Genomic DNA, 14614 nt, shown 5'->3' with positions numbered 1-14614 from the left:
AGAGGCAGAGATGAAGGTGGCCCACACCTACCTTGACAGTACAGCCATAGTGCCTGAAGGGACAGTCTTGTTCAGCCTCAGGACACACAGTAAGGTGTTCATGCACCTGCAAAACAGACAGCCTGTGCTGTGGAAACGCACGGATTCTTCAACCACTTGGTAGAATCAGGGAACCGAGGGTGACGTGGGAGGAAGTGGGGGGACAGGAGAAGAGACCCTGGTGAGGCAAAGGGTGTGTGAGGGAGGGCCCGGAAGACAGGCGCAGTTGACGACACCATGATCGTGTAGGCCCTAGGCCCTTGGCCGCGGTTCCCATCAACCCCACAGCACGGGGTTCTAACCACTTCCCTGCACTCTCCAGGGAGGGCTGCTTACTCACCTCTGCTCTCGGAATAGTCTGTACACACTTGTTGGGACAAGACATCGGGTACGCAGGGCACACGTTCTCCTCATGGTCCTGAAACACAGAGTGGTGGGAAACAAAGCCAAGATCTCTTGCCCCGAGGTATTTATAATGTGTCTCTAGAGAGACATGTCTTGTTGCTTGCTCTCCATAGAAAGCTATAGCCCCCTTCCAAAAAACAGATCAGTAATATCTGCTTGCTCGATGCAAATTAATTCAGGTAACAACATGAAGATTTCTGAGTGTCTGGGAGATCAGATGGCTTGGGGCCCGAGGATCTACCAGTGAGGCCCCTCTGCACGTGTAAGAGCGTCTGTGTCTCTGTGCTGATCCTGCCTCTCCAGGCAGAAAACAGAATGCAGAGAGCAGCTGTCATCACCGCATCCATGTGGCTCAGGCCTGCGGTTCACCTCTCCAGTTTGCAGCAGGGGCCACAGTGCTATTTTCACCAACAATATACGAGTCCCCCCAAGGAAGAGGCATAGAGCTCTTTGCAGAATCTCAAACTACCTCCTACCTCTTCCCTAGCTGAGAACTACCTATCTAGGCAGCCGAGGACGAGCCACCCTCGCGCCTGAGATCCCCTGCCTCCACTTTGCGAGCTCCGAGAGCCCAGGTACCTGTTGCCTGGTTTGTGTGGTGGAATCAAATCTATGGCCTTGTGAATGTTAGGCGAGCGTGGGGCCGACTGAGTTACAGCTACAGCCCGGACGATGCACATCAGGGTCTTACATAGTGCTAAGATGACAAGGATGGACTGCTCATCCTCCTGTCTCTAAAGGCTGGAATGAGGGCTGGCAGCCGCCAGCTCAAGACCGAATTCCTGCATGCCAGACAAACCCCTTCTGAGTCCAAATTCAGCACAGATAAGCAGAGAACGCCCCTCGTGGGTCCATCTGCGTCGCATGGCCACCAGGGGTGGCCGCCCTCACCTGCAGGTTGGTCACCACTATGTCCCTTTTGCAGTAAAGGCACTTCTCCTCTCGGAACCGGCAGTACACGCTCAGGTGCTCCTTCACATCTTTGCGGAGCATGGCTTCCCGGCAGCTCTCGTTGGGGCAGGGCACAGCTTGGAAGGAACAGTGCTGGAGGTGGTCCTGCAGTGACGACAGCAGCCCCAGAGGTGGGCCGGGGTGGGCAAGCTGGGCAGAGAGCTAAGTGCCAGGTGGGCCGGCCTCTCCCCAGCTGTCAGGGAGACCCACCGAGGACAAGGGCAGAACAGCTGATTGGCTGGCTTGTTGGGGGTTAGGAGAGACATAAAGACAGAGCAGGGGGGGGGTGGGGTGGGTGAGAGGGTTTGGGGGACACTAACACGAAGTGGCCTGCTCCTGTGTGAAGGTGTAAGGTCACACATGCTCTCAGCCTTGCTGGTGAGCACGGCAGTGAGCGTCTCTGTGACATTTCTGTTTTCTTTTGTGGTTTTGCTCATCTCACCTCCTATTAGTCTCTGCACAGCAGCGGTAAAACAGGAGGGAGGGAGGGAGGGAGGAAGGGAGAGAGGGAGGGAGAGAGGGAGGGAGAGAGGGAGGGAGAGAGGGAGGGAGGGAGGGAGGGAGAGAGGGAGGGAGCATACAGACTGCAGTGACTGGGGAGACACACGTCGGGGAAGAGGAGAGGGAAGGCAGGTTCCTGCAGGAGGAGACTCACTCTTCAGATTTTATTCAGTTACACAATCTGCAATGCTCTAAGTCAGGGCAAGAGTGAACTGACAGACTCACTCAGGGCTTGTCATGGGGGAGGCACAGGAAACACCTCACCACTCCAAGTTACTGTGATGCTGCTGAGGCGACACCACACCATCACACAGCTGGCCTGCTGAAGCCTACAGGCCAGATGTGGCCCAGCGCTTACCTATGTGTGTAGCCACCTTTTTCTGATCTGTGTCGTTCACCTACTGCTGTGGTTGGTTGCTCTGGAGGGGGAGGGAGGAGGACATGGGCGCCATGCAGAGCCTGCAAAATCTGTCAGTCACTGCCTGGCTCTTTTGTTTAAGTGGCAGGTATGGGGTGTGCGCCTTTAACCTCAGCACTCAGGGTGCAGAGGCAGGTGAATCTCTGAATTCAGGGCCAGCCTGGTCTCTATAGTGAGTCCCAGGTCAGTCAGGGCTACATTATGTTTTTTAATATAGGGTCTCATTATGAGCCATATAGTGGGACTCACTATAGAGACCAGGCTGGCCCTGAGCTACATAGTGAGACCCTATATATATATATAAAAACAACATAAGTTGGGCTGGAAAAATGGCTCAGAGGTTAAGGGCACTGTCTGCTCCTCCAGAGGTCCTGAGTTCAATTCCCAGCAACCACATGGTGGCTCACAGCCATCTGTAATGAGATCTGATGCCCTCTTCTTGCCTGTAGGTGTACATGAAGGCAGAGCACTGTATACATAATAATAAATAAATCTTTAAAAACATAAGTAAATAAATTCATTACATTTATTTATCTGTGATGGGTGGAGTGCAGGCAACATGCCGTGTGTTGGGGAGGCCAGAAGACAACTTGTAGAAGTCAGTTTCCTTCTCCTATGTAGGTTCTAAGAATCGAACTCATGAACTGGGGAAGATGTGCTGCTGGCCTGAAAAGCCTAATTTAAGTATGTATGTATGTGTGTATCTATCTATCTATCTATCTATCTATCTATCTATCTATCTATCTATCTACCTATATATCCATCCTCTAATGTGTGAGGGTACTTTGTCTGTGTACCACATCTGTGCCTGGTGCCTAAGGAGACCAGAGGAGGGCGTTGGGTCCTCTGGGACTGGAGTTAGAGATGGTTTGAGCCACCATGTAGGTGCTGGGACTTGAACAAGGGTCCCTGGGAAGAGCTGGTGCTCCACCGCCGAGCCATCACTCCAGCCCTAGCGCTGGCTCGTTTTTTGTTTGTTTGTTTTGTTTTGAAGACAGGGTTTCTCTGTGTAGCCTTGACGGTCCTAGACTCACTTTGTAGACCAGGCTGGCCTCGAACTCACAAAGATCCGCCTGTCTCTGCCTCCCGAGTGCTGGGATTAAAGGTGTGGGCCACCACGCCTGGCTTCTAGTGCTGCCTCTTAACAGAAGCAGTTCTCTGCCTGTTCCCAATGAAAAGCAGCTGAGTAGTTCTTTCTTTCTCAGGATAAAGATTAAAGTTTTCTTCCTTTGCCATCAGTAGTAAGAAAACTGAAAACCCGGCACTAACTTGTGTGTGTATGTGTGGTGTGTGTATGTGTGTATTGTGTGTATACTGTGTATGTGTGGTGTGTATGTATGTATGTGTCTGTGTGTATATGTATGTGTCTGTGTGTATATGTGTCTATGTTGTATATGTATGTGTCTCTGTGTGTGCACGTGCACACGTGTGAGTTTTCTGGAGGCTTGATAAAGGCCTGAGTCATCTGATATGCATGTTCCAAACTGTGTGGGTGTGAGGGGAACTCTGAGCAGCTGCCAGGCAATTCCCTGGAAGCTAGAGGCGGCTGAGTCACTTGAGAGCATTGCGATTGCGCCTGATAAGGGCCGTGCCTTCCCCAGCTGCATGAAGCTGCATCTGACCGGATCCCGCTCCCCTCTGCCTGCACCTCCCTTGACACTCTGCTCACTTTCCACTGGGGCCTCACTTACAGAGCATGTCCTCTCCTGCCCTGTGATCTTCATGGATCACAAGCATTAGACCAGAGCACGAGCATGTACATGTATACACATACAACACACACACACACACACACACACACACACACACACACACACATATACACACACGCAGAGTTCACAGCACCAAGAGACAAAGCAAATGAGCAAATGCTCAGAGGGAAGGGCCTGACCCTCACAATTGTGCCCTGTGCTGGTCATGCCTGCCTCCCACCCCAGGGTTCCCAGCCCCTTCCCAACCCCCACAGAACAATATATCCTTGATGGATGCTTTATTTTTATTTTTATTTAATTTTTTTTTGAGACAGAGTTTCTCTGTGTAGCCCTGGCCACCCAGAAACTCACTCTGTAGACCAGGCTGGCCTCCAACTCAGAGATCTGCCTGCCTCTGCCTCCCGAGTGCTGGGACTAAAAAGCCAGGGGTGCCACCACCTGGCTTTGGAGTGTTATTTTTGCCTGGTGAGTCCCACACCCTCTTCTGACTCAATGATCTCCTAACTTAGGCCCAGAGTGCAGACCACGCTCTCTCCTGCTGCTACGGAATGACCGCTTTGTTATCCCTCGGCCCTTAGTGCCCACGGTACTGCTGGACTGGGGACAATCTGAGAGGAACGCAGGGAGCCCCTCACATCACAGAAAGGTTAAGTGGGTGCCGCAGAAGAACGGCACGGACAACATTGGCCGCGTGTGATACCGACCTGGAACCGCCCCAGAGTAACCCTGGCAGCACATCCAGGGGCGTTTCTGCAGTAGACGTATAAATTGAGCACTTCCCTCTTGCAGCAGTTGTCTTTGAACACCTAAAAGACACACGCACACACAGAGGTCAGTGTGCCACAGCAGAGTGCAAAGGAAGCGGCGGCAAGATTGGCCTTTGAGTCTGCCTCAAGCAGATGGAAACTTCCAGGCAGTGGCTGAAACGGAAATGTCACACGACCACACTGAAAGTAAAGGCTTTCAGACACACACTTCTGGCAAGTCATATTACTTCCCAATGCTTGACACAGCAGGCTACATCTGGGGAAGGACAGGGTGAAGTTGACCTGACACAGTCACAAGGGAACCCTGTCTCCAAAAACAAACAAACAAAAATGTCACAAGGGGGCTGTGGCCCAAGGTGCAGCCTTTGTTTCCCTGTCTGGAGTGAAGTGCTGGTGCCCTGAAGCCGTGATGACTGGTGACTTCAGCATGCACTGTGTAGAGGTGTGCTTCCTCTACGAGGGGCCAGAGGACAAACACTGTCAGCTTGGCAGGCCATGCGGCAACCGTGCGCCGCCATATTGAACTCTGATATTCATAACACTTACACGAGTAGGCACAGCTGTGCTCCAGTAAAACTCTGAAACTCCAATATAATTTTCATGTGCCACAAAACATTATCCTTTGATTTTACATTTTTAGGTGTTTTACTTACTTGTATATGCGTATGTGCCTGCACAAGTTTACAAGCACCGGGTACCTACAGATTCCAAGAAAGGGCATCAGATCTCCTGGACTTGGAGTAATAGACAGTTGTGACCTATCATGTGGGTGCTGGGAACCAAACCCAGGTCATCTGCAAGAACAGCAAAAGCACCGGGTGTGGTGGCACACGCCTTTAATCCCAGCACTCTGGAGGCAGAGGCAGGCGGATCTCTGTGAGTTCAAGGCCAGCCTGGTCTACAAAGCAAGTCCAGGACAGCCAAGGCTACACAGAGAAACCCTGTCTTGAAAAACAAAACAAAACAAAACAAAACAAAACAGAACAGCAAATGCTCTTAACAATGAGCTGTTGCTTCAGCCCCCTTGAATTTAAAAATAAGTTATTTTAAAGTAGTTTAACACCCACAAGAGGTTTCAAAAATAGCATAATTTTGTGCCTCTTTTATCATAACCGTTTAAGAATGTGAAAACCATTCTCTTAGCTCAGAGGCCAGGCATAACTGGCAGAATTTGTCCCTAGGTTGTAGTATGCTTGTCCCTGAGCTAGAGGGCTGCACACGCACTGACAACACTCGGCCCTTTGGAAGGCAGTCAGCTGTGAGCCGACCAGCTGCTCAGGAAAAGCTTCAGGGGGAGGCGGATTTTGAGTTTCTGAAACACAAAGAAGAAAAGAAAACTGACCCGAAGAGATATTTTCAGGGACAAAATCTTCATGACTCTGAGTTAGACAATGGTTTCTTAGACACAGGAAAAGGACAGGAAACAAACAAAGCCACACCGAAAGATCAACAAACAACAACTGTGTTGACTAGGTTTTGTTAACTTGACCCAAAGTAGAGACACCTGGAGAGGAGCCTTAATGGAAGAACTGCCAGGAGGATAAGCCCGAGGCCCAGTCTGTGAGCCAATCTTTGAATTACCAGCTGCTGTGGGAGGGCCCAGTCCACTGTGGGCAGTGCCATCCCTACCCAGCTGGGCCTGCGCTGTATAAGACAGGAGGCTGAGCGAGCCAGGAGAAGTGGCCAGTGAGTAAGCTGTGTCACTCCATGGTTTTGGTGGCTCGAGAGCAGGCGAAGCTTGGCACTATGCAGCAGAGCTGAAGCCATGAAGAGAAGCCAGGAGGCCATTGGCAAATGTGCAGCCTCAGCTTACTGGAGAGCCAGGACCTCAGGAAGATTACCAAGAGAACAGCCCTAGCCCATTGGACTGTGTGTCGTGGATAGCAGAGCCAAAGACGTGACTGCCCAAGCCTTTCTAGTACAGACTTACTTGGATAGCCCCAGACATCAGACACTGAACTCTTTACACTGTTGCAATTTGGTTCTGCCTTGATCTGACTATAATTGTGCCCACAGCAAGAGACTGGATATTTTAAACAGATGCCGAACTTGTAATGTGTTTGAAGTTTTCAAAGATGGCAGGACTTGTTTTTATTTGTTTGATATTAGCACTAACAATCTTGGGCACACAATAAAAGGGGATGGTTATGGTTTAATAGCGAGGATCTGCGTGTCACTTGTGCTGGCTAGCATTTTTTGTCACCTTGACATGAACTAGAGCCACCTAGAGCCTCAGCTGCAGAACAGCCTCTGTGGGACTTGTCTGTGGGCAAGTGTGGGGGGTCACTTTCTTGACTGGTGATTGGTGTGTGAGGGTCCAGCTCATTGTGGGAGGTGTCACCCCCAGCCTGGGAGGTGTCAACCCCAGCCAGGCGATTCTGGGTTGTATAAGAAAGCAGGCTGAGCAGGCTGAGGACCAAAGTGGGAAGTAGCCCACTTGCCGCCCTCAGTCCCTGCCTTGAGCTCTTTCCCTGACTTCTCCAGATGGCGGACTGTGACCTGCATGTGTGTGTCAGGTGAATGTTTTTGTTTTTTTCAGGTTGTTTTGATCATGATGTTTATCACAGTAACAGAGAAGCAGACCAAGACCCACAAGTAAAGAAAAACAGGTAAGCTAAGTGTCAACAAATGGGGTGCAATCTGCTTCAAAAGACACCATCAACAAAGTGGGAATAAATTATGTAGTAAGAGAAAAACATCGGCAAATCTGATAACAACAATAACAACAAAAAACCCCTGGTACCTAGAATATAAAAATGAACTTACAGCCATTCAACAATTAGAGAGAAAATAGAAACAGTTAAAATGGGCAGAGGTGGAGCTGGAGAGATGATTCAGTCAGTGGTTAGAACAGCTGTTGCTCTTACAGAGGACCTGAGTTCAGTTTCCAACCCCCTTTAACTCCAGCTTCAAGGGATCTGATGCCCTCTTTTGGCTTCCATGGGTACTGCATAGACATGAGAGGTGTGTGTGTGTGTGTGTGTGTGTGTGTGTGTGTGTGTGTGTGTGTGTGTGTGTGTGTGAGAGAGAGAGAGAGAGAGAGAGAGTTTATTTATTTATTTATTTATTTATTTATTTATTTACTTATTTTATGTATGTGAGTGCCCTGTCTGCATGTACACCTGCAGGTCAGAAGAGGGCATCAGATCACATTATAGATGGTTGTGAGCCACCATGTGGTTGCCAGGAATCAAACTCATGACCTCTGGAAGAGCAGACAGTGCTCTCAACCACTGACCCATCTCTCCAGCTCCCCCTACCCCCCAGAGAATAAATCTTAGGAGGCATTCCTATAGAGAAGACACACAGCTGCTCTGCTAAGTTGATGATGTCACCAAGCATTAATGAAGCATGTCTCAAACCCCGGAAAGATAAGGCTTGCCGCCCATCAGGAAGGTGCATCGGAAAAGCTGAGAAGAACATATTTTGACGGGTATTTGCTGCCACAGAACTCTCATGCGCTGTGGCAAGAAGGTACGAAGTGGGGAGCCAAACAGCCTAGCAGTGGCTGAAATGTTAAACCCAGTGTTGCCACGTTACCCAGGAGTTCCACTCTCAGGTGTATGTACAGACTGAGCATCTGAGCTGTACACGTTCTGAAGCCAGAAACTTCCTTAAGTAGGATAGAGGCACGTAAACGAACTGTTCTGTCCAGGGCTGGGAACTGAGTCCCAGCTTGATGAACAGGAGCCTGCACTAACCCACACCCTAAGCTCCCAATATTACATATCAGCTTTTCTCCAAGTGCTGGCATATCTCATCTATATGTGTCTTCATGTATGTCTGTGCAGTGCTTGTGGAGAAAGCATTGGAGCCCCCAGAATTGATGTGACAGTTGGCCGTGAACCACCATGTAGGTTAGGGGAACTGACCCACTGGTCTAGAAGGGCAGCCAGGGGGCTCTGAACAACTGAGCATCCATCTCTCCAGCCCACTGCCTAAAAAATCAGCTGTGCACAGGCATCCTCACAGCAGCGCTATTTATGGTAGCACAGAAGGCAGACACAGCACAAGAGTGCACTAACAGCTGGTGGTGAAGCCAAATGTGGCATCTCCACACAACAGAACGGTGTACAGCAGAAAAATGAATGAAATGCCAAAGCCGTTTAGCCACGTGCATGAGCCTTTAAAACATGTTGAGTGGAGGAACTCGGACAGGAAAGGCAGGCTTCCACTTCTGTGAGACATGCAAAATGCAGCTAAACCAAAGCAGAAACTAGACTGTGATTTTCATGGTCGGGGGAGGTGTGAGACAGTGACAGCCCATGGACATGGGACTTCTTCTTGGAGGTCGTTACACGTCACAGTGGCTACATGACTCTGAAAAACGCTAAGACCTCCTGATCCAGACATGTGAAAGGTAAACTTTACAGTATATAAACTACATCAAAGTTGTTATTAAGCAGAACAATATGTTTTAGGGATTAGCCAGACCCCCCAAACAGGGTGTTCTACCTTTTCCAGCAGCTCGGTGTGGCTGGAGCTAGTGTAGGAAGGGGTGAGCCCTAGCGTGGTGTGGCCAGCAAAACCCACAGACACTGCAAAGGGACAGGAGGAGAGTCTGTCCTGAGCCACAGCAGAGGACAACCAGCAATAAGGAAGACCCCTAAACACCGTCCTGCTACAGCCTGGAGGTCACCTGATGTCCTACCCGACCCCCAAGACCAAACAATCCATGCCCTCCTCACCTCCTGAGGCTTGATGACCTCCTTGTCCACCGGGCAGATGGGCACTGCGTTCAACTCCCTGGAGAGGAAAACAAAAACGGGGCCGAAGTTAAGTGTTTAGCCTTAACAGTTCTCCCAAGAGCAGCCATCTGCTCACTGGCCCGGAGTAGCCAGGCTCTGTAAATCGGCACAAGGCACAAGCTGTGCACTCTCCCCAGAAGGCAGCCTTGCACCTCACCTCAGCAACCTCATGGTCGTACAGCCTTCCTGGAAAATGCCCACCCACCCACCAGCGTGCCGTCAACCAAGCCCCCCAGCGTCGAGGGGCTGTCCCCGTCCCTTGTCCGTTGTGCTGTACTGCTGCCTTCCTCCCAGGGGGGCTTGCTAGAGAGCACACATCAGGCCCACACAGCCCAGGTTCGTCACCTCCAGAACCCGGAGCCCACCTGAGCAGAGCAGACCAGGTGAGTGAGATGTGCCCTGTTGTCCCTTCCAGAGCCTGGCGGGTGCATCTCCAGAAGCCCCCAAAGCCTGCTTCCAAGTGGCACAACCCGGCTTGCTATGGTTTTGATGTTAAGTGGCTCCCTTATCCTACGAGTTAAATAAAGGAGAAGTCTCCCAGGTGCTGCCTGCTGGGAGGCCCTTGTCACAACTCATTTTGATTAGTTCTGGAATCAGTAAGAGGCCTGTGCCTGGGTGGGGCAGCCCCTCCCTCAGAGACCTTCCAGCCCAGACACAAAGCGGTCCCAGGGGAAAGCCGCACTGCCTGCCTGCCTGCCAGTCCCTTCTTACGGTTAGTGCAGCTACCCTGCTGTTACTGCTGCCCCTTGTTTGCTGACACCTGCTTCAATTGCTTCAGGCCTCAGCTTCATCAACCTTCTGATGTGTATTGGAGACCTGCGGCACTCTGGGACTCCTCTGAGCCTTCAGAGCCTGTCTGGGGCAGGCGGACATTGCAGGACTGCCCAGGCTGCACCAGGAAAGCCACTACAGTAACGCCCCTCTTACTGTGTATTCAGTCTATGGCTTCTCCTAGAGAACCTAATACAGGGGCCCAGGAGAGGTGGAGCTCATGAGGGTGTGGCCACAAACGGGAGAGAGGCCCCATGGACCTCTCTCCCCCTCTCTTTTCCTTCACAGATGATGGAGGTGAGTGCTTGGCCTCCAGCTGGTCCTCCCAGGGTCATGTGCCCGTGTGGTTACATTTCGGAAGTGGTGGGCCTGTCAATCACAAACTGGCACCTCCAAAGCCATGAGTCAAAACGGACCCTTTCTAATCTAATTTACTTTGAGTATGTTGATGGAGTGATGTTACTGCAGGCTTTCCAGATGCCCTGGCAGTGGGCAGCTCGCGCCAGTCTGGTCCCTGCTACCTCAGACACCATGAGCTACATGCCCTCCCCAGCAGACAGCGGTAACAGACCATCTGCAGGACAGCTGTGGTGTAAACGTTAAGGCAGCGATGAGTGTCCACGACGGAGAGGCAGGCAAAGAGGATCGCACTTTGGTTCTCAGCCAGGAGCCTGGCAGAGCATTTCCCAAACCACAACAATTCCCCAAACCTCAGTTACAGCCCAGGGGCCACAGCCCATTCAGATGCCAGGAACCAGGAACGCTGCCATCTGGTGCTGGTCAGCTGTGGTCAGAGCTGCAGGCCCCGCCCACTCACCTCAGAGACAGGATGCAGTCCTGGCAGAAGCGGTGCCCGCAGCCGGTCTGGTGAGGGTTGTGCAGCACCGAGTGGCAGAAGGCGCATTTGTAGCGTTCTTCCAACTGCTCCACGAACTGGTACTCTGTGTTGGGCTCAAAGTCCAGGGAAATGGAGTTGCCCGAATTCTGGCGGATGAAGGCACAGGGGACAACCCCTTGCTCCTCTGAGTGAGCCATTCTGGGAAGTCAGAGAGACAGAATGCTTCACTGTAAAATGACAGCCCTAACAACAGCAGCCACCCCACACGGGGGTCCTAATTAGAATCACTGCGTTCATAATGTCAGGGTTTATCAACCTCCTGGCTCAGCGGGGCGCCTGCCAGGGTGCAGACGGCTTCTAGCGTGATGGCCCCTCCTCTGCCTGGTTTAGCCCCACCATGAAGGCCTTAACTGAGAGGGAAGGCTCCACCCTGAATGTGGGCGGCACTGTCTGTGGATGGGGATCCTGGCTGAATATAAAAAGAGAAGGCCTGGTTGAAGAGATGGCTCAGAGGTTAAGAGCACTGGCTGTTCTTCTGAAGGTCCTGAGTTCAATTCCCAGCAACCACATGGTGGCTCACAACCATCTACGCTGAGATCTGGCACCCTCTTCTGGCCTGCTGATCTGCAGGCAGGATACTGTATCAAAACAATAAATTAATTGATAGATCTAAAAAAAATAAGAGGAGAAAGCCAGTTGACGAAATCCGTGTAGCCGTGAGTGCCATGCCTCACCACTGCTGGGCCTTGCCTGCCATAATGTGCCGTAGCCCTCCCCAAACTACGGGCCAAATAAAGTTTTTTCCCGCTTGACTTGCTTCTTCTTATCAGGTATTTGGCCACAGCGGTCGAGCACATTACAAATACACTTTACCAGAATAGATCTTTGTCTATCAGCTTTTTACAGGACACCAAGCAATCCCGTCAGCTGGGCCATAAGCTGAACGAAACACAACCAGGTATTGACTGCATCATAGGCAAGCAGTTAAAATTTGCTTCCAAGACTGAGAGAATCGAAGATGCTAAGACATCCCGGGACAGTCTTACACTGTACTTTTTTTTTCCCCACCAATCTCAACCTCTCGCTCCCCACCTGCTTACCACTGCAGTCTATTGAATGTTTCTGTCCCACAGAAACAGGGGCCCTCTGTTGAGAAACTCAACCTTATCTAGATGCCCCGTCCTCAGACCCCTGGGGAACAGAAGCTGCTCCAAAGCCGCCTGGCTCAGCACACCTTGCTAGTCACAGCGCCAGGACAGCGCCGAGTTGCATCAACTCCCACCTGAACTAAGCAAGATGCCATCAACTGTTTTCTCCTCTAATCCACTCTCCAAGCTGTACACCCGGCATCCTGTGATTCTGCGACAATGGCTTTAGCTTTGAGGGAAAGAAAAGAGTCTACAGTGCTCAAGAGGCTACAGAGCGACCCCTCCCACCGCAGGACCCGCTGCCTTTGTCCGCACTCCAGCTACACAGAATTCTCCTAGTTCTTTAAATCCACATGCTCACCTCCACCACAGGGCCTGTGCCCCGATGCAGAACATCGCTCTCTAGGAACCACACGGCTGCTGCTGCCTCACATCAAAGCAACTGTCATTAGCTACAAGATTGGGGTGACTAACATTCCCTCAACGAGGTATAGGGGGCTGCCCCTGAGGGGCTCCTGATGGGCTCAGGTGAGGCGAGGCCGTGTGAGCGCTGAAGGATTGCTAGTGTACAGGACTCTCTGGTGGTGTGGCAGCTCACAGGGCGGCCACACTCCTGAGGCAACGCCTCACATTCTAAGTGACCCCAGTTAAACTCACAGGTTCACCATGCTAGCCTGGTCTGTCCTTGGTCCCACGGGAGCATACATCCCGTCCAGGTTTCCCTACTTAGTGCTCACTTGGACTTCCACTGGCATCTGGGGTGTGTCATCTTCAGGGAAGCTCTCACGAGTCTTCCTGGTGTTACAGAAGGCGACTGAACCCCCTGTAAGTATGCACACGGCCCTTACACGGTGGTTGTGAATGTGGGTGGGGTAACAGGAAAGATTACCACAATATAATCCCTTTTGAATTTTGAGAGAGTGCATTATCAAATCAAAAATAAACACATAAAACAAACCCTGACCCAGCTAAGCCCAGCCACCAGGCTCCTCTCCAGAGCAGTCCCTGCCAGAGATGAAATGCACATCTGCGTGGTGACGTGACTGATATCTGTGTCCCTCAGGGGTCGGAGTCACAGCTGGTCTTGCTCATAGCCACACTGTTTTCCTTGACCAGCACCTGGCATGGGGACTAGATCAGTGCTTGTTGAGACTGTGACTTTGAAAGGGCTTTTAAGACGCAGCTGTGTTAGTGGTGGGCTCCAACACAGCGATGTTAACCTTCTTTGTTACCCCACTGTTGAAGATGTGGTGAAAACTGTCTGCCCGTCCCATGATCCACGCATACATACACGGGGCCTTCTGAGTGCACCCGGCCCCCCAGGTAAGGAGCGGCGGCCTCCCCAGGAGTGGTGGACCCCCAGAATGAATGTGGCCGCTCAGCTCATGCGTGGTAGTGGTTTTCAGAACCTAGCAAACAGTTAAACACAGGAGCCTCCTGGGTGGTCCCAGGGGATTTCATCCTCGGACATGGGCAGGTCAGGATGGCCTGTCCTGCAGACGCACTCTGCTGGATGGCCCAGCTCCACCGTAGCAGCTGTGTGGCCTGACAAGCATGGTAAGAGGTGAGTGGCCTCTGCTGAGGTCATCTGCGGGCCTGTCTTTCCTGTGTGCTCTTCTCACTGCAGTCCTGACTCAGTTCTTCTGTGAAGCTAACATTGCTCTAAAATAAAATCTGTTTTTAGTAAAAGGAGGATGCCTAAGGCTTCCTGTCTACGTGGCTCTCTCTCTCTCTCTCTCTCTCTCTCTCTCTCTCTCTCTCTCTCTCTCCTAATATAGTTGAGATTAAAACAGAGTCATTTAAAAATATTTCATTAATTCACCTTAACATAAACAAATTATATATTAACAAAAATACTATTTTTACAAAAAAATAAAACCAACAAAGAGTCACATTGCTTCACACTTTGCCCACTTCCTTCACACCCTGCTCCACGGGCCACAGCTCACCTGTGCACCTACAGCATCTCACCTCAGGGAAACATCTGTGCGTCTGTGAAGGGGGGGCAGAGGTGGCCAATGGGTTGGGTTATTATGGTTTTGCAGGTACAGATGCCTTAAACAGGAATCAGGCATCCCCAGGCACAGCCGCACCAGTCCCCTCCCACTGGGGCAGAAGCCAGAGGCAGAGGCCACCAGGCTCCAGGTGGGGAGGAGGCACACGGCTGCTTCTTAGAGTTCATCTGAAGCTGGCAAGTGCCAGCAGCGACTCTGTCAGTGGAAGCTGCTGGGGCACCAGGGGCCTTGGAAGCTCATTTTGGGACTCACGGTTGATCTGACTGCTGGGACTGTGTCCTCTCAGCTAGGGGGCTGGCAG

General features: G+C 51.4%; 1 protein-coding gene across 1 annotated transcript in view; it reads right to left on the bottom strand.

Annotated features, from left to right (window-relative positions):
- The window catches only part of TRAF5 (TNF receptor associated factor 5), a 58613-nt gene that overhangs the window by 24530 nt on the left and 19469 nt on the right, over positions 1 to 14614 (bottom strand). The window contains exons 2-7 of the mRNA XM_084779737.1: positions 11130 to 11348; positions 9482 to 9539; positions 4731 to 4832; positions 1336 to 1500; positions 380 to 457; positions 32 to 106 (exon numbers count right to left, since the gene is read on the bottom strand). Coding sequence (XP_084635863.1) covers positions 32 to 106; positions 380 to 457; positions 1336 to 1500; positions 4731 to 4832; positions 9482 to 9539; positions 11130 to 11347 — 696 coding nt within the window. The 5' untranslated portion in view covers position 11348. The remainder of the gene's footprint in view (positions 1 to 31; positions 107 to 379; positions 458 to 1335; positions 1501 to 4730; positions 4833 to 9481; positions 9540 to 11129; positions 11349 to 14614) is intronic.

The sequence above is a fragment of the Acomys minous genome, assembly GCF_964271855.1.
Source record: "Acomys minous genome assembly, chromosome: 1".
Taxonomy (NCBI): domain Eukaryota; kingdom Metazoa; phylum Chordata; class Mammalia; order Rodentia; family Muridae; genus Acomys; species Acomys minous.
This window is presented reverse-complemented; position numbering and strand designations above follow the sequence as displayed.